At 41.7% G+C, this 20,807-nt stretch overlaps 1 protein-coding gene across 1 annotated transcript; it reads left to right on the forward strand.

Annotated features, from left to right (window-relative positions):
* The first annotated feature begins 11,676 nt into the window (after positions 1-11,676).
* On the forward strand, positions 11,677-20,415 carry LOC103177683 (epigen). The gene is made up of 5 exons (XM_007891972.2): positions 11,677-11,780; positions 13,610-13,735; positions 18,199-18,328; positions 19,007-19,159; positions 20,361-20,415. Exons 1-5 carry the CDS (start codon positions 11,741-11,743, stop codon positions 20,413-20,415), a joined length of 504 nt encoding a protein of 167 aa, XP_007890163.1. The 5' UTR covers positions 11,677-11,740.
* Positions 20,416-20,807: the final 392 nt, after the last annotated feature.

Consider the following 20,807-nt stretch of genomic DNA (forward strand, 5'->3'; position numbering starts at 1 on the left):
ACAATAAGCATTAGGGGTTGAAATTATCCCGGATTGTAATGTTACCAATTTTGCCAGCTGTAGTGTATGCCACCAATATAGGAGGCAGCTTGGCTCAGTTAGTAGCCCTGTCGCCTCCGAGTCAGAAAGTTGTGGATTCAAGCTCTACATTGAACTTTGAACTCACAGTCTCCGCTGACACTCCCACCATGATGCTGGCAGATCGCTGCATTGTCAGAGGTGCTATCCTTCAGATGAATGAGCCACCTTACATCTGCCTATTAGGGTAGATGTTTAAAGATTCCAGGTCACTGCTCAAAAAGAGAAGAGTTTTATCCAGTGACCCGACTAACAATCCCCCAGATAAAATTTGTCATTCACTTCTTGGCTGTTTGTTGGACATTGCTGTGTGGAAATTGGCAGTCACGTTAATCTACAAATACACAGTGAATTCACTCGGTGAAGCAATTTGGACGATACGATAAGGCGCCATATCAAATGCAAGGATTATTTATACTTTTTATTTATTTTGTATTCTTAACTTTCTCCTGTTCTTCTATTCCACCCCCCTAAAAACAGCCGTCATCACCCCCATCTTGAAAAAACCTTCCCTGGACCCATCCCTCCTCTCGAGCTACCGCCCCATCTCTAACCTCCCATTCCTCTTCAAGGTTCTGGAACGAGTCGTTGCGTCCCAGCTCCACTCCTTTCTTGCCATTCCCTCTTTTAACCCCTCCAATCCGGCTTCTGCGCTGCCCACAGCACGGAAACAGCCCTGGTCAAAGTCACCAATGACATTCTGAACATCTGTGATCAGGGCTCCCTCTGCCTCTTTGTCCTCCTCGAGCTCTCTGCTGCCTTTGACACTGTCGACCACTCCATCCTCATACACTGCCTCTACTCAATCTTCGCGGACCTGCCCTTGTCTGGTTCAATTCCTATCTCTCTACGTTGTGGCCACCCCCCTTCCCCTCCCCTCCCTTCTCCCCCTGACCCCAGCTTGGGTCTGAAATGTTGTACACTGTCCAGCGCCTTGGGACGTCCTCCCAACATGAAAGGCGCTATACAAATGTAATCTTGTTGTTGTTGTCCAGCACCTTGGGACATCCTCCCGACATGAAAGGCATGAAATGTAATTTTGTTGATGTTGTTGCTTGGGCATGGGTAGTTAGATGTTGTGTCAGAGAGCCAATGAAGAAGAAGAACAAAAAAATTATATTTGTAAAGTGCCTTTCACATTGGGCGTATGTCCCAAGGCGCTAAAGGAATAGATGTCAGTCTTTAAGCCTCACGGAGGATGTCTCAATCCTTTTCAGGTGTGCTCTGGGTCGCTTCCCTGTGTGGAGGGCGCTATATAAATGCAAATTGTTGTTGTTCTTGTGTTGATGATAAACTCAGCAATCTTTCAAACTAATAGTGGGTGGAGAAGAAGTCATGTCCAACTAATCCTCTGAGTGAGGCTATCAATTTACCTTTAGGATAAGACATAGATGTTTCACAGTTACCAAACATCTGTTACTTATCTGGGCATTGAAGAACACATGGATTTGATATACTGGGGGAATTAATACTACGAAGAATAACCCTTGCATTTGCTATAGCCCTTTATTACGCCGTTGAGATGTTTCAAAGCACTTCACTGGAAAGTGAAATGACTGCATATTTTCTAGGCGAAATCTGCACAACAGTGTCCCACAAAGTGTTGTGGAATGAATGACCAAATTATTGTTTATTATTTATTTATGTATTTATTTTGAAGGGATTATTATCTCCTGAAATCAACTTAATGCTGGTAAACAGGTGTGCGGAGTAAGGAAACTTCCCTAAGGTTTCGTTCTGCCTGGGAACTGAGTTCACTTGCAAGGTGAATCTTCTAACCAATACACTACAGGACTCCACTAAATTTAAAAATCAGTTGCGAAATGGCCTGACAGCTCGGTGCGCTCAGCCACAGGGTGGTGCCCTTGAGGCTAATAGCGCCTTTGCGGCCTTCTCTGAGGCGGTTTCTGTGAGGGGGTGGTTGTGAATAATAAGCATTTAAGGTGATGCATCAGTGAAAGTTATGGACCATTCTTTTCTTTAAAAAAACGTGTTGAGTGACATGGGAATAGGTCAGGGCATATAAGAAAGAAACCAAAGAAATCAAGTTTCCAAGAAAGAGAAAATCTGAAATGGTAGACTGCCATCTGAGATTCATTTTAGAATTAAGATTACTAAAGCTGATCAGCCCTTCAATGAACAGGAGTGTTCAACCAGCAGGCTGCTATTGGAACAATCCCCGATTTGCTCCAATTAAACATTCTCCATTCATATAACTGTGCCATTTGGTTATTATGTTCAATATTGATATGAATCAAATATTTAACCAGTGGATAATACATCTAATCAATAATAATCCTAGCATTTGATGTAACACCTTATAAGGGCTGAAAGCTGCGCTTGTTGGATGTCAAATAACTAACTTGTGACTATCCTCTTTAGGGGAAGGTAAGATGGCTCCAAGGTGACATGTTTGACAACGTAATGTCGGAATTGAGTCAATCCTCTGTGGTGGTTTTAGTTGTCCAGTTCCTGAGCCAGGGCACTGCTGATGAAAGATCAGTGAACCTGGCTCATTGGCAGGACTTGGGAGCAGGGATACTTAATATATGGAGACCTGTGAAGACAACCCAGCCTCTAGACTCTGCAACAAGCCAGGTTGAAAAGGCAGTATGTTGTGGTGCCTGGGCCCCACATTTTAAAATGTACTGATTGATGAGAACATAAATTGAGGACGATCACCAAGTGTTGTAATGAATTCAGAAAGCTTTGTCACAAATGGCACTTGAAGCTTTTTTTAATAATAGCTTTTAACAGAAATTGGATAAACAACTGAGAAAAAAAAGATTGTTTTTGATCAGCTGGGTGTCTGACACGTACAGAAACCCATCAACATGCTTGAGAGTATTGAAACCAGACTTAGCAATCCACATATGTATACCACCTTCACATGGAAATGTCCCGGTGTCTGGAGTAGAATGTGCACTCTCTCCTTGGAGGGACTTGGATTGGCAAGAGCCAAGGTTTGGGGAGCCCCAAATTGCGTTATTGCTGGGGTTTAACCAGCTAAAACCGCAAAGCTTGCCATTGAGAGCACTGTCTGGAACTAGAACCACTCTGCTCCTCAGTGCTTTGGTTTGCAGGGTTAAGAGGAGCTCAGTGAGAAGAAACACTGCTCCAAATGACTGATTTGCCCAAATCCTTGGTTAAAGGGTATGCAAAATAGCAGGGAAGAGGATTAGAGTAGATACCTCCAGTAAGGAAGCCAGCAGCAGCACAGCCACAGGACTCCTGTTCTTTAAATAATTTATGACTCTCAGCATTGGCTCCAACTGAAGCTGTGAATAATTTTTTAGAGCCAATCTGACAAGAAAGAGCTTGCATTATGATGGAACCTTGTTTCTTCAAAATATCGCAAAGCTCTTCGGAAGTAATTGCTGTCAAGTGTAGAGATTTTGGAGACAACTCGTTACTGGTTTTATGGTATCATTTTCTTTGCCTCTCAGTTACAAATGTGGTGGGCGAAACTCAGTAGCCAATTGCCCACAACAGTGTTCCACAAACATTTGTGGATGGAGTGATCATTTTTTTTTTGAGGGATTATTACCCCCAGAAAGTGATCCGCCAATCGACTAACAACTGGGTTCCTACTTGCTGCTGGGTAAAGAGAGGCATGTGGAATAAGGAAACTTGCCTAAGGTTACGCCCTGCCGGGGCTTCTCATTTGTGAGGCAAGCGTGCTATCCAGCACACACTACAGGACTCCACTCTATACACCATTATAATCCTGGACAGGCTAAGAGAGGCTTGTCACAGCCACCTGGCTGTCTGAGGGACAAAGCAGAGAAAGGCAATTCTAAAAAGGTGCGTAATGGGAGTGATGTGGAGTACATTGACCACATTGTTCATGTATCACTCGAGTGAGATCACTCGCTTTCAGTTTGTGATTTGGAAAAACGATGAGTAACATAGAACGATGGGACAGAATGATGGGGGAAAAAATCTACTTATTAGGTGGAATCCCACCTTGTCTCGAGTTGCCCTGTGTGATGGGCGTTATATAAATGCAACTTGTTGTTGTTGAGTTTTCCCCTATTTTAGCAGAGGCCAATCTGGCTTGAGCAACTGGAACACATGATTCAGTGATCTACAGCCATCAAAACACTTGCTCCCAAACCAGCAAATATGTTTCTTGATACCAGCTATTATTCATACTGTAATGAAACAGTTACCTTGATGACTCAATGAGTTTAACCAGTAAATAGATGAACCATACAGATTGTCTTACCAGCCTGGCAGTGTGGGAAATGCTGAGACCACTTCTTGGATCCATGGACAAAGCTCCCTTAATTAAAGTTAAAAAGGGTATTTGTTTTTCCACTTTGATGCTTTTTGTAGTAATTGTGTGTCAGGCTGGCTCAAATGGTAGCACCCTTGCCTCTATGTGAAATAGTTCTGGTCTTAAGACCCATGTTGGGACTTTGAATTCACAGTGTAGGCTAACACTCTAATACAGTGTTCTTTGTTCTTGACTACTGTCCTTCAGATACCAAGGTCAAAAGATGGATGTTAAAGATCTCCCTGATAAAATTGGTCATTCATTTCATGGCAGTTTGTGGAATATTGCAAATTGGGTGCTATGTTTGACTACAAAAAAATACACATTTATTGCACTTTACAGTTAATCCTATGAAACACTAATACCAAATGTAAGGATTATTATTTTATTATTATGGTTAAGACCAGGGCTCTGCTTGACTTTGTGATGGGAGGACAGTAGGGCAGGTATTGTGAAAGGATGAGACCAAATGGGCTGAATGGCCTTCTTCATCCAAACCTCTCTTGTGATCTTGTGGCACAACGTTGCTTCCCTCGGGTTTCCTGGTAAAGGTGGCACAAATGAATTATGTGCGATTCATTTTCTCAGCAGCAAGACTTCTACAGTAAATATTGTTTCACCCCCAAAATATACCGTCAATTCACTTTACAGTACATTCTGTGAAGCATTTTGAGATGTCTCGAAGACGTGATAAGGCACTATATCAAAAACAAGGATTATTATTACTGGCATAAATTCAGCATTCAAATTACTGAATAGCCCAGGAATGGAGATCTGGTTACAGGTCTTGGTATGGCTTGAAGGAACAGTTTCACAAGGACCTTTAATTAACCATAATTGTTAGGGATTGTGACACAGTCACCTCACTGGACTGAAAACTTATTTTGACAGCCGAGAAAGGCTTTCCACTTAATAGGTAATGGTTGGCGCACCAGACATGATATTAAGCTAGAATGTTGACATCCATTACTGGGGAATGCCTTCATTTGCTGCCTCAGTGCACAAGCTTAAGGATAAAGAAGGCTGTGGTTATATATTAAGACACAGTGGACTCATTTGTTGTATTTTTCTATGGAATTCCTTGATAAACAATCCCATTAAAATTCCTGTGAGAATTTTATTCTGGAATTAAATCTCGTCAGGAGTTAGGAGGGAGGAGTCCCCATTTACACAATTTGGATCATTAAGATATCCTGTTGGAAAATCCTGCAAATTGATAATAATTCTTGCATTTTATATAGCGCTTTATCATGTCATTGAGACGTCTCAAAGAACTCTGCAGGATATACTGTAAATCGGAGTAACTGAATGTATTTTGTGGGTGAAATTAGATTCCGATATGCACAATTTAGGGAGTTGCACCAGGTCTTAACCAAAACATCCAGGTGACTATACAGAGGTTGGCATATTGTTGGAGTATTTCAGTTTTCATTGACCGTCAATAATAAATGACTGTAGATTAATAATTCTGTCAGACTCTAAAGCATTATGAGAACACACAAACCATCCAGAGCTGAAATAATCAAAGGGGCAAGTTTCCAAAGAAGGCATTCAGAATTCAAATTCAGACATTCATGTGTATCAGTTCTGTAGTGTCTAGAGTTGCAGTTTGCAGATCAGGAGCATGCTAGTTTGAATCCTTGGGTTCCTAAGAATCCTGTACCCTACCAACTCACCACTCCCTCAAATCAGCAGACACTGGGTTGCTTCATTTCCCCTGCCCTGCCTGGTCCACAATGGCCTTTCTGGAATTCCATCCCTTCACCTTGCCTCTTCCCTTGCCTTATTCAAGGTTGGTCTCAAGAGTCTTCTTTTCGGCTGTACTTTCGGTCATCTTCCCTCTCTCCACATCCCCTTTAGCCTCCACTCCTCCCAAATCCAATCCCCAGCTTGGGGGCAAATCCTTGACTATTGAGTAGCTTCAGAAGTCCTCCTGATGTGTGTTTGTAGGTGTGGGGTTAGAAAAAGAAATCAGATTGAGCAGATGAACAGAGGCCTTGGTAAATTTTAGACCATTAAAAGCATGGAATGTGAAACACAATTTGGTCTGTTGAACCCACTCCTTCCATAGATTATGCAAAACCTAGTGCGTCCTGGTCTCCACCCTACTTATTAAATGATTTTAGGATACCCAGAAGATGCGGAAAAGGGGAGAAGATATAAGGTTATTAGAATTTCCTTATTTAGCAAAGGGAGATGTTTAAGTTAGCAAAAAATGATATGAGAGGTCAATCCCTCAGCCTCACCCATGTTCTTTATCTATCTTTGAATTCCATCTTAAGACCTACCTGTTCAATGGTCACCTACCCCTCCCCTTTTTGCCATGCTTGGTGTCCGACCCTTCAACTGTATAGAGTACAGAGACTCTATCCTGTGGAAGGGGTACTACATAAATGCAAGTTGTTGTTATCACTAGGCTCTCCCAGAGAATCAAAATCTAAATGGTGTAGGCTGTCAGAGAAAGGGGAACATGGGGAGGATCACTGCAGTCATAGCCATAGCCTCAAAAATTTTGCTTCTTATCCACATATATCTTCAAATTAGCAGGTTGCTCATCTCATTGTTCTTCATATGGCATTGCTGTTGTATTTTTCCAATAAAGCAATATTCACTTTAACCTCTAATTCATTTTATTTCATCAAGTGCTTTGAGACAGTTTGCATGAAGGACACTGTATAAATGCAGTATAAAACTAGTATAAAAGTTACTATTATTATAGGATGTCAAAAGTACCCAACGTTATCCTTTGGTCATGACAAGTGGCAGAGCTCACTACCATTGCAGATTGATTCATTACTTCAGATCATCTTCCTTTATGTCGAATTATAGAACATTGATAGCAGGAAAGGAGACCATTTGGCCCATTGTGTCTATGCTGTACTTGCCCCCCCAATGAGATCAAAGAAAATTTACTGCACAGAAGCTGTCTTTTCAAGGCTAAAGCATCCAAGCTTTTTTAACCATTCTTTATAGCTCATCTATCTAATGCTCCATCAAAGCCTCTTTGCTTTCCTCTACACAGCCTTTAGAGCCTGGGCAGCCAGAGAAAACCCCAAAGACAATCTGTTATTTGGGGAAACGTAAGGACACTATTAAGATAGTTAATAGCATGGTGTAATGGGCCAAGCCTACTCACACGTGATGTGTTTCAATCTGCAAATTAAGAAATACAAGTTTGAAAGGCCGCCCAGAGATGCTGGTATAGGTGTGGCTAGATTCAATTCTTTAAAGGTTAAGCAAAACATGTCTAACTGTGTGTCCGTTGTCTTAGCCACATACACACAAGATATGTGAATGATATTTTTGGAAACCGAATCAGTTTAATGGTATTTAAATGTAATAATTATAACATTCCTTGCATTTGATTTAGAGCCTTTCACATTGAAATATCTCAAACACCTTTATAGATGAATGTGGCATTAATGTGGTGTATAATACAAAAGGATAGATTTTTTTGTGATTCTATGAAATAGTGAAGAAAGGAATAGAAGGATATGGGAGGGACTAACGAGTGTTGGGAGATTCGTACGGAGGATAAACACCAGCATGGAGTAGTTGGGCCGACTGGCCTGTTTCTGTTCTGTATAATCTATGTAGTTGCCTCTGATGGGAAGATCTGTTTTTTATCAACAACAAAAAAAAAGGAGTGGGACACTGCTGTGCGCAATTGGCTGCCATGTTTCGTCCACAAAATATAGAGCCAATTCACTTTATAGTATATTCGGTGAAACGCTTTGAGATTGTGCTCAGTAAAACACTTTGCAAATTTACTTTCATCCAAGTCTGCGGAATGTGTTTGACTTCTCCCTTCTGTCGATACTTGTTGGTTACGTGTATTTATACACCTGTTGAAGTGATGCATCTGGAATACCACAATCAACGTCATTTCACTTGGTGCACCAACAGAAACCTCTGAGTATTTAATAACCTGTTTAAAATTGACAAATTGATTGCCTAGAATTTGTTATCACCACTTATTGTACAGCACGCGTTAAAGTAGAATTATGGAAAAGTATCTTAAGCACATTTTGCACACCTCGAAGATGTGATAAGGCGCTATATCAAATGCAAGGATTATTATATTATTATTATAACAAAACGTTTATATCCAGCCTTCACGTGAGATATAAACTGAGGTCCCACCTGCCGGTGAGGTGATGTTAAACATCCCATGGCATTATTTGAGAAGCATAAGAGAAGAGAGTTTCTCATGATGTCCTAGCCAACATTTCCCAGATTCATTTGCTGTTAATTTCTTGGGACCTTGCTGAGTACAAATTGGCTGCTATGTTTCCATACAAATTCCTAGTCACTAAACTTGACAACAATTTCCTGTGAAGCAATTTGAGATGTTTTGCTGTCACAGATACTACATCAGATGACTTTATGCATGTTCATGCTACAACCCAGTGGATTTAATGGGATGAAAATGGGGTCACTAATGACTACAACAACAACAAGATTCCATTTATAAAGCGCCTTTCACGTCAGGAGGACGTCCCAAGGCGCTGCACAGTTGGGTCATGACCCGAGCAGGGGGGAAATGGTCAGGGTGAGGGGAAGGGAGGGAGCAGGAGGGGGGAAATGGTCAGGGTGAGGGGAGGGAAGGGAGGGAGCGAGGAGGGGGAAGAGAGTCGAGAGGGGAGCTGAAGGCACGGTCAAAGAGAAAGGTTTTGAGACCGGCCTTGAAGGAGGAAAGGGAGGAAGCGGCGAAGGCACTGGGGGATGGAGTTCCAGAGCCTGGGGCTGAGAGGCTGAAGGCCCGACCACCGATGGTAGGGCGGTTGGGGCGGGGGACGTGGAGCAGACCGGAGCCAGAGGAACGGAGGGTACGGGCAGGTAGGTAGGGGGATAGTAGGTTGGAGAGGTAGGAGGGAGCAAGGCCGTGAATGGCCTTGTAGGTGAGGATGAGGATCTTGAAATCAATCCTCTGGGGGATGGGGAGCCAGTGGAGGCGAGCGAGGGTGGGAGTGATGTGGTCCCGAAGCCTGGTGCGGGACAGTACACGAGCTGCAGAGTTCTGAATGACCTGCAGCTTGTGGAGGGAGGTGGCGGGAAGGCCGGCGAGGAGAGAGTTCCCATAGTCCAGCCTTGAGGTGACAAAGGCGTGAACCAGGGTTTCAGCAGCGTGAGGGGTGAGGTAGTGCCGTAGTCTGGCGATGTTCCGGAGGTGATGGAAGGCGGTGCCAGTTGTGGTGCGGATGTGAGGGAGAAAGGACAGCTCAGGGTCGAACAAAACGCCGAGGTTCCTGACTGGCTTTGAGAGGTGGAGAGTGCAGCCTTGGATGCTGATGGTGTCAGCGCCTGAGGTGCGGAGGCGCTGACGTGAGCCAATCAGGAGGGCCTCGGTTTTTCGCACGTTGAGCTGAAGAAAGTTGTCTCTCGTCCAGGACTCGATGTCGGACAGGCAGCTGTCAGGACATCGGTGGTCGTGGAGTTGAGAGTAGAGGAGGAAAGGTAGAGTTGGGTGTCATCCGCATACATGTGGAAGTTAACTCCATGTCTGCGGATGATGTCACCACAGGGGGAGCATATAGAGGGTGAAGAGGAGGGGACCGAGGACAGAGCCCTGAGGGACACCACATGAGACAGTGCGGGGGGTGGAGGAGAAGCCATTCGTCGAGACGAAGTGAAGACGGTGAGAAAGGTACGACCTAAACCATTCAAGGACAGTGCCTTGAAGGTTGAGGTGGGAGGACAAGCGGTGGAGTAGGATAGCGTGGTCGACCGTATCGAATGCTGCCGATAGGTCGAGGAGGACGAGGAGACAGAGGGAGCCCTGGTCACAGATGGTCAGGATATCATTGGTGACCTTGACCAGGGCAGTTTCTGTGCTATGGGCAGCACGGAAACCTGACTGAAGGGGTTCGAAAAGAGAATGGGTGGAAAGGAAAGAGCGCAGTTGGGAGGCGACAACTCTTTCCAAGACCTTGGAGAGAAAGGGGAGGTTGGAGATGGGCCGGTAGCTTGATAGCTGCGACGCATCAAGGGAGGGTTTTTTCAGGGTGGGCGTGATGATGGCAGTTTTTAATGGAATGGGGACAGAGCCAGAGGAGAGGGACAGGTTGATGATGTCAGTGATATGTGGGGCAAGAAAGTGGAGCTGGGAGATAAGGAGTGGAGTGGGGATGGGGTCAAGGGAGCAGGTGGTTGGTTTTAGGGATAGGATGAGTTCAGTGACAGAGGGTGGGGAAACGGGTACGAAGGTGTGTAGGGGAGGATGGGTAGGAGTCGGAGTGTGGGAGGGAAGGGGTGGGTGGTGGGTGGAAGTTGGAGGGGAAGTGACCGCGGAGCGGATTCCCTTGATTAGATTGATAGGGTTGAAGTAGATCATGGAGGTAGGGTAAATTATGTCTTGACTTTGGTTATCTCATGGTTGTTTTACCACTTATCAGGGCAAAGTGAGAATTATGAGAATCTTAATTACATGACAAGAACAGTTAATCTCTATAATAAAATACTATTTAGCATAACAAAGATTTTCTCTTAATAATGTGTTTTGGGCCTCAGTATGTTTCTGCTTTTGCCTCACTGTTATTCTACTGTTAAATGGGTTTGATGTTTCAAATAAAAAAATTATAAAAGAATGGAAGCCCAAGGTTATTTTCTTGATTTGATTCTTTGGTGATTTATCTTTCAAAACAAATATGAAAAATGTCCTGAAAGCAAAATCCCAATCATTTCTGTTTGTGAATGGCACAATTTCAATCCTCAGTTTTACTGTGCTGAAGTGCACAATTCAAACAGAGCTAACACCAAGCAGTATTGAGACACTGGTCATCAGCTCAGCATAGAACAACTGGACAGCAATTTAACATTATTAAACTTAACAGGAATGAATGCCAGTTAGCATTGCTTAAAATCATGCTTGCAACTGCTTCCTTGGCTGAGATCCTGCAATGTTCTACTGTGATTGGATTGACGCTGCATGGGCGTTTACCCACTAGGCCTTTGGAAAGGGTTAATTTGTATAGCAACGTGTTGTAACAATGTTTGCTCATCCGTAAGTGAAATTAGATTTTGATTGAGGAGTGCCCTTTTAATATAATTTTTTTGATGCAGTATGACAGACAGCAGGAAATGCAATGTCAGTTATGAAAGAAATCCAAAAGTGAAGGTTGAATTAACATTACAGTCAAGTGAAGTATCGCCTCCTGGGCTTCTGGATCTCAGCCACATGGAACTCAGAGATTTCTATTGGTGCACCAAGTGAAATGACGTTGATTGTGGTATTCCAGATGCAACACTTCAACAGGTGTATAAATACACGTGAACAACAAGTATCGACAGAAGGGAGAAGTCAAGCACATTCCGCAGACTTGGGTGAAAGTAAATTTGCAAAGTTTTTTACCGAGCACATTCAACAAGCACCCGTTCCTGAATATGGAATATTCAGCTGGAAAATATATCGTAATAATAAATGGTAAGGCTCTCTATTTTACAATACATTAAATCTGTTTGCCTACCTTTGGCACTTAGATTGTTTCTATAACCTGTTTAAAATTGACAAATTGATTGCCTAGGACTTGTTAACACCACTTATTGTACAGCACGAGTTAAAGTAGAATTATGGAAAACTATCTTAAGCACATTTTGCACGTTCAGCCTTGTCTTGAGGCTCAGAGTAAGCAGCAGTGTTTCTGGAAGTAATCAGCAGTATCATATCTTGGATGCTGTCAAAATGGTTCATTTCAGTGATTTACCATGGAATGTTTACAGCACAGAAGGAGATCATGCTTTTCATTGTGTGCAGTTTTCAAAAAGCACAAGCTTATTATTATAACTTTATAACAATATCAACTTTAGAATTTGAGAACTCCTGTAAATTAACCTGGTCCAACATAATTTCCAACACAAGACCTGAAACTAAGTACAATTATTTTAAGCAGAACTGCAATTAATTAATACTTGAAATAATGCACTTTGCACCCCTAAGAGCTGGGACCAGTTGTATCACGAGAGCTGTCAAGGCATGAACTTTCTCAAATACATGTAAACCAAGCAAAAAGAACCTGCTCTTTTTATCAAGAAGATTGCTCATCTCTCATCGTACACTTCCTGGGGGTCATAACACCATTGCGAGTGTTGCCTGCAGTAATTGTTTTTGATTGTTAGAACTATTGAAGAATGGAACAGTATTTGTCTGCCTGGTGTGGTGTTGTGCTCAACCACCTTGTTTCAGTTTTGTTTTCTTGCCACGTTATGCAGAATTTATCAGTCAGACTAAGATATTGTTATCGCCAGGATTAGACCTTGACAAGCAAACAATTGGATCTATCGCGTTCTTTACAATTTTTTCCCTACCTGTGCCTGTGGCACTATCTTCAATGCAATTCATTGCTTTGCAGACATTTGGTACAGTATAGCGCCGCCTCACATTGGGAGGATGTCCCAAAGTGCTTCTCAGGATATACTGTAAAGTGAAGTGTCTATGTTTTGTGGGCCAATATGTATTTCTGTAAAGTTCATTGTCTTTCCACAAGACTGTAATGGATTGACCTTCGCTACTGTGTGAATGTAAAGCCAATAATATAGCACCATTTTAAAGAGAGAAAATGCTACCACAATGTAACACTGTTTGTTTAACTGAAATATGAACAGACAGTATAATTATACAGAGATGTGTTAACAAATTGCGTATTTGATGCTTTCAGCTATCGATTGATAACTGCGATAAGATAAGTCATTCATGAGATAATTAGAGAGGTGTGGATAAACAAGCCCTTTGGCCCATTTGATCTCATCCTTTCAGAATGCCCAACTTATTATCTACCTATTGCAGCATCAAAAGGAAGAAATTCCACCTGTGACATTTAGAGAGTCCACAATTTGACAAAATCTTAAATACAACCTTCATTTTGAAGCTGCTTTCTCTGTAGGTTCTTTGATGAACTACAGAAAATCAGCTTCAAATTAAATTTGTCAAATTCTGGATGCTCTGAAATATTACATAAATAGAATAAATTTAGATCCAAGTGGAATTTCTCGTCAGAAGCTGTTTCCTGAATCAATCCGGTGTTCTAGTCCCAACCACCCTTTCTGGAATCCCATTCCACCTGTTAACTACCCTTTATGTAAAGAAATGCTTTGTGGTATCTATCCTGAAATTATCGGTTGGAGTTGAGTACCTGTGCCCCTAGTCCTGCTGTTTGGGAGCCTCAGTGCTGGTTTGCACCTAGTTAAGCACCAAATATGAAATACAACAGAGTTCTGCTACAGAGTTGCCATTAAATGATCATTTCTCTTTTCTAGCTATCATCGCAATGACTAACGCTGGGAATATATTGAGCAAGACAGCTGCCCCCGGTTTATTGTCGGCTTCAGATGTGCTTCAGAATGAGTTGGAATCTGCAGCACAAAATAAACCAGCTCAGAAAGGTATGGACAAAGTGAAATTGCAGGTCTTCAGTTGGATGGTGGTAGTCAGAGCTTTCTCAGATGGCTTGAGTGCCCCTTGAGTGAGGGAAAGGGAAACATAAGCCTGGATTCCTGCACTTTCTAGTGTGGATGTATGTGACTACCAGGTAAGGACTAAAATCAGACTTAGTTCTGAAGTCCCTACAGTCTTGGGTCTTGATGACAGGGCACCGTTTCCTGGCAGCCTGCAGTCTAGATTTGGACCCAAGTTGTTTTATGCAGATTGTGGAGGCCTTGGTCCAAATCCCTTTTTCCATCCAATGCAGTTCCTGATTTAATTTCTGCATGTACTTTACCATACTGCTACGTTATGGGCAGAGTTTGGGCAAGGCTGGTAAGTTGCGGTGGGCAGGCTGGAATTTGGCACATAACCCAGCTCGAGCTGTTTGTTTTTGAATGAGGTGGGGATGGAGCTGAGCCAGCTCCATCCCCACCTCATTCATAGAGGGCATAGAGGGTAAAGGAAATGAGACTGAGGGAAATACAATTAGAATTAATAAATTATGTTGCAGTGAATCAGATAGGGTACAAGCAAAAAAAAGGGGCAAAAAATCTTTGTATTTGACATGGTGCATTTTACTCTGGGAGAATGTTTCAAAACATTTCACAGGTTATACTGTACAATGACTGATATTTTGTAAGCGAACATAGGCAGACAATTTGTACCCAGCAATGTCCCACAAACAGCCCAACAATGTCTCACAAACAAACAGTGAAGTGAATGACCAATTTCCATCTGGGAGATTGTTGGTCAGAACAATGGGAAAATCTCCCTTCTCTTTTTGAGTCATGCCAAGGGATCTTTAACGTTTATCTGATGGTACGGCACTCCCGACATTACAGACATTCCCAGCATTACATTGGAGTGTCAGCCTAGATGATTGAGCTTAAAATCCCGATGTGGGGCTTGAGGTGAGAATATGACAGACTGAGTCATACTGAAAAGAAAGGAATTCATGGACCACGTTATTGTACATTCTATGAACATCACACTGCTAATACTGTTTACTAACTATTTACAGAAGGCTGCCTGAAACTTACATTAATGGTGCAATGATAGGACTACAATGTCCACACCATGTAAATTATAACAAGTGCACATTAACAACTAAACCATTTGTCGCTATTCCAAGCAATTTTGAAACCTCAAATCAGAAGTCAAAAACTGATTCTCTCTATACAGGCATAGAGCAGATACAGTAAATATGAGGTTAGGTTAGATTTCAGAGTTTATAATTTTAAAAAACAATACCCTTTGGGAAGATCAAGATTTTCACACAAATAATCTTTTTTACTTGAAAGCAATTTTTCACTAGATTTCTTGCTGTGCCTGCCAGTCTTTGTAATTTAAGATCCATATACTGTGGGGAGTTTCTCTTGATGTCCAAAACCAACACTCCTTCAAACACATTGGTCATTCACCTTACAGCTGTTTGGGGGACATTGCTGGTGCAAATGACTGCGTTACTTGCTTGCTAAAACAATTACTACACTTGACAATAATTAGTTGAGACATTTTGATACTTCAACTTGTTATAAAAATATACAGATCCTTTCTTTAGGATAGTTCTCATTGTACATTTGTGATGTAGAAGGATGAGATTAGAGGTGTCGAAGGGCCTTTTTCATCTGAACCAAACCTGTAACCTTTGTGGTATGAATCTTATATTGGAAAACTTCCATTATCAGCTCATGCTGCATCTTAATACCTGCTGATTGGTAAGGTTACCAACAAACATCAAGGGTGCCTTTCAAGATGGGCAAACTTGCCAATGAGAGGGGAATCATCCCCTTGAGCTTGGCATGATGAGACAGCTCACCACACTTGTCAGCACTTGCCATAGCTATGAAGCTCTTTGCTTAGAAAGGGTTCAGGTCAACAATTAAATATAATTATACATTGTAGGGGAAATGGGAAGGCACAATTAATGAATGGGTGATTAAAGAGGCATATAAAATTATACATGAATGACATTCCTTTGACAGTGAGTAACATTGGGCACGTACTAATTATTCTGTCATATGGCAGACTCCAGTCAGTTGTATTGTTGATTGATTTTGTGTCCTTCTCACAAAGATCATGTAGATCATGTATCAGCAGCCCTCGGGTTGTTACATTAGTTATTTTCCAATTATATCATCAGCAAGATGGCATTTTCTTATTTTTATTTCTCATACCTTCTCTAGGTTAAAGAGAATATAATAACCCACAGCCCATCCCTTGGATCATGGCATGTGGAACTCTTGTGACAACCTCCCCGGAGCAGGGAAGGAGTTATATGCGACACCCTTCAAACCCCAATGCAACATTCACTGACTTGTCCCGTTAACCCTCCCATTACGTCCTCTGACATCAGAATTGGAAAACGACATTGATTTCAACTTGAACGAAACATTCAAAACGTGGCCCTTTTCTACTCTTTACATTTAAAACATAATGCGTAGAAGAGCACTGTCCTTTTAGGAAAGTTGTACTAAATAGCTGATATAGCTTTCATTATACTCTTAGCAAACATTCCCAGTTCGTTCCTTAAAGAACTCACATGTTATAATCCATGTAATAAGATGCAATTTTAAATCAATTGTATTTAATACAAGATATTAGAAGGTCAAGACCTCTCAAAGCACTTCAGATAATGAGTTACCCTGAAGTTACTCTGAATTCCTTTTCTTTACTGACTCTTTTGTTGCTTAGCTAAATCTCTATCCACCCATTGACAAGTGCCCAATTCCAGTGTCAGATTATCCCATGAATGGAATCCATAAGCCTCTGGATCTATTTCCCTTGTTTTCTTTCTACGTATCTATCTATGTAACTCAGGACAAGCTGAGATTTCAACTTGCAAATTCAGGTCAGTTCTGTTTAGTGATTCACTGACCAATACCTTCACCCACTGCAAAGAGTCTCAGGCAGTCACAACTGTTGGGAGCCAGCGGTTCAATCTGTAATAAAATTGTTGAAAGTCTTTGCTCTTAATCCAGCCTATTTACCTTAAAGAGCAATTGCAAAAGAGTGTGGATGCTTCAAAGTTGCTTTGAAAATCCAACGGCAAGTTGACAACACCTTGACTGGAGATGAAGGATTTTCTGGCTACCCACACTATAATGTTTCAGGAATGCTCAAGCTGTTCAGTTACAGGTAGATACTATTTTAATTATACATAACAGCTTTTTCAAAATATGATGAGGTAACTACACTACCCCTTTTATTTTGGATACAATAAAAAGTATTTGATAATAATAATCTTTGCACTTGATATAGCGCCTTACTGCGTCATTGAGACGTCTCAAAGCACTTCACAAGATATACTGTGGGCAACTGAAATTTGTGGGCAAAACGTGGCAGCCAGTTGTGCATAGCAGTGTCCCACAAACATGAAGTGAGTGACCAATTTTATTTGGGGGGATTGTTGGCCAGGACACCGGGAGAAACTCCCTTCTCTTTTCGATAGTGCCATGCGATCTCTAACGTCCACCTAAATAGGCAGACAAGGCCTTGGTTTTACGTATCATCCAAAGGACGGCCCCTCCGACAATGCAGCACACGCCCAGCACTGTATTGAGGATACATTTTGACATTCCGTATTCCACAACCTTCTAACTCAGAGACGACAGTGTAAAGTGTCGACCACAGAGCCAGGTTGACACAAGATGTGATTTTACGTCAACTGCCAATAGATTACTGCAATCTGATCCAGTGAGGTTAGTAATGAGAATCATGGCTCGGAGCAGTATTCCCAGTTTCTGATGTTACAGCAGCAGGTATGAATACACAACAGAGAGCATTGCATTAAATCTGGCTCAGACACCAGGAAAAGTTCAACAACCTTCCTTGTACTGCTTAGGGTTTATGGTTGAACATGCTTCTCCTCTGAATGTAATTTCTTGAAAGAAAGTTAACTTGCTGTGAAAGCGGAGAAATAGCATCCAGTGCAGATCATCCAGAAGTTTGCAGCCTATATCCTCTTCCGGATCAGGCTTCATGCCCCTGTCAACCCCATCCTAGGGCATCCACTGGTTCCTCAACACTCAGCAGATCAAATTCAAGATTTTTGACCTCATTTTGAAATTCTTCCATGGCCTTTTACTTACCTCTACAACCTCCTGTGCAATACTGCCCTGGCCGTTTCCTCCACTTAGCCTGTTTCATTTCCACCTTATGATCCTCTCCACCATCGATGGGCGAGCCTTCAGCCACTCTGCTCCCGCTCGCTAGAACTCCATCTTGGAGTGTCTCCATTTCGCCCCATCTCTCTGTACCTTCAAAACCCACCTGTTTGACTGTGCTTTCAGCCACCTTTCCCTCCCAAAGCTCAGGTACCCAGCCAGCTGTGTGAAGCACTTTTGAGAGTGAAAAATGCTGTATAAGTGTAAATTGTTGTTGTTGTTAATGGTCATTCAACATTTTTTTGTTTGTTTCACAGAAGCCCAAGAACTTCCTGCAGTCCTATTAGTTCAAAAACCTTGTCATAAAGATGATAAAAGCTACTGTATGAACGGCATCTGCACCTACCAAGATGATCAGGATCAAAGTATGAAACACCGCATGTGTGTGTAAGTCTTGAAGATTTTAGATTATTATTAAACCCCTTCATAATCCTGAGACTCTTTACTGAACCACATCCAAAGTCAAAGTTGCGAAAGAAAGAGAGAAAGAAAGTTAGAGAGAAAGCTTGCTGGTTGGGGAATCGCTTTCTTAACTTAGCGCTGACCAAATCTGAGGGGTTTATTTTGCGACATTTCTTAATATGTAATCCTGTTTGAATTTACTTGATCTGCAGGAACTCTGCCCTGGAAGTGGATTGCAGGGAAGCAGAAGTCAGCACAATGTTCTTTCGGATACTGGAAGGGCTCTCCATTAGTGGAACTCTGATTCTTAAAAAGGAACTTAAATAGGATTGGAAAAGTAAACCCAGAACAATAATTTAAAATATACCAAGATAGTAGGTCAAGAGGACATAGTTTTACAATTGCAAAGGGCAACTTCAAGATAGATACCAAGAAATGTTTCTTCAGATAGAGATAATTAACGACCGGAACAGGTTGCTAGGAAAGGTGGTTGAGGCCAGTGATGAGATTCGATAGGTTGAAAGACCTTTTTCATCTAAACTCATCTTGTCATCTTGAGAATCTGGTCGGGTCTTGATTTAGGCTTACAAAAGTAAGTCAAATTAATTATACAAACAGAACAAAGTTTAAAATACACATGTGTGAAATCTTCCTTTGTTTCAGTTGTCATGCAGGATACACAGGAGACAGGTGCCAGCACATGACATTAACATCTCATACAACTGAAGATTCAGAAAGGTATATAGCCATTGTCATTGGATCAGGGTTCCTGCTCATCGCACTAGCTGGTGTTCTCTTCTATTTCATTCATTACAGGTAAGCACAACAACAACAACTTGCACTTGCCCTCCATGCAGGGTAGCGTCTCAGAGCGCTTAAAACACAAGGCAGTCAGATTACAACTCCCTTTAAACATTATTAGGGAGAAATTCCACCTAGCTCCAGACTTACTCTCCTTATGTAGAATTAGAATGTCCAGAACTAGAACATTATTGAATTTAGTCCTAACTTTGAGCTTCGATTTCTGACCTTAGAAGAACTAAACAGATAAACAACTTAAAAATTAAGGCTGTATTTAAGAATTTGTCAAATTCAGAACACATTAAAATGCTACATAAAAAGAGTAAATCTCCTTTTGTATTGTGTTATAGGTGAATCCTCCATAATGGAAACTGACAGATTTATGAATATTATACACTTTAAAAAAGAAAAGTTGCACTTCTGCATGAACATTTAAAAAAAAGTCCCCAGAAGGGCAGTCCAAGTTTCTCCTCAGCACCTAATTCCTGCTCTCACCAAATTCCTTTCTTGGCTCTATCTCCTGTCTCATTACTTTTGCTGCTGAGAACTCTAGTTCATTAACTGGTTCTCAAAGGAGATTATTTCTGGTCAGTCGGGTATCTGACATATGCAAAAACACATCACCATACTTAAGAGTATGCAAACCAGACTGATAGTTCCAAGTTTGTATGCCATCTACACATGTACACATGTGTCTGGAATAGAAATATGCATTCTCTCCCCCAGATTGACATACCATGCTTACCTATTTCTTGACACCATTGAGTGCAGGTTTATGAGAGCCAAGGCATGGAGACATCAGAGTATATGTTGGGATACTACTGGAATTCAACCAACTAAAATCACATTGCTTGCCTTTCAAAGCACTGCAGACTTCTCACTGTTTGTCCATTTAGGACCACCCTACCCAAGAGGGCTTTGGGTTGTGGGGTTAACAGTAGATGAGTGGAAAGGATCTTACTGACAGTGCCTTGTTTGCTCTCCAAGTCCCCTTATTGCCTCACCATGATAATTTACTTCAGTTGCAGCTGCTAGCAGTAATAAATCAATCGCTGAAAACCTAACAAGCCTCCAAAACTGATATAACTTTACATAATCACTGTCTTGATAATTCACATCAGCAACAGTGACTTTTGCATTCCATTTGTTGCTGGTTTCTCACAGATATTGATGTACACCTATTAAGCATTGTGACAATGATGTTATTTATTTTCAGATGCCAAAAATCAAATGCAACATATAATAAATGTTTGAGAGAGGCACAAGTTTGACTCTGTGCCCCCGCCACGCTTTCCATGATAGACGCCAATGATAAAGGCAAAGAGTTTTATTGAAACATTATTACTGATGTTTATTGGGTCATGAAACACCAGAGGCACTGAGCACTGACCAGAACATGGACCATGGACATCAGCAGTTGCCATGATACAACATCTTTGAAATCTTTGGAAGTTTTACTGCTTTGTGGAAAAATTTCCTGTTAGAACTTTTTAAATTACCTAATGTATTCTCATTAAATGTGCTTTTTTTCCCACTCCGTGTCACCCAAGATACCATGTCCATTCTTCATGTGTGAGCCCACAAATGTCAGCAAACTATTCAACTGTGGGATGACATCACAACCAAGTTCCTCTTCTTATCTGACCTTCAGATATGTGCACTT

This window comes from Callorhinchus milii, unplaced genomic scaffold (assembly GCF_018977255.1).
Source record: "Callorhinchus milii isolate IMCB2004 unplaced genomic scaffold, IMCB_Cmil_1.0 Scaffold1, whole genome shotgun sequence".
NCBI lineage: Eukaryota > Metazoa > Chordata > Chondrichthyes > Chimaeriformes > Callorhinchidae > Callorhinchus > Callorhinchus milii.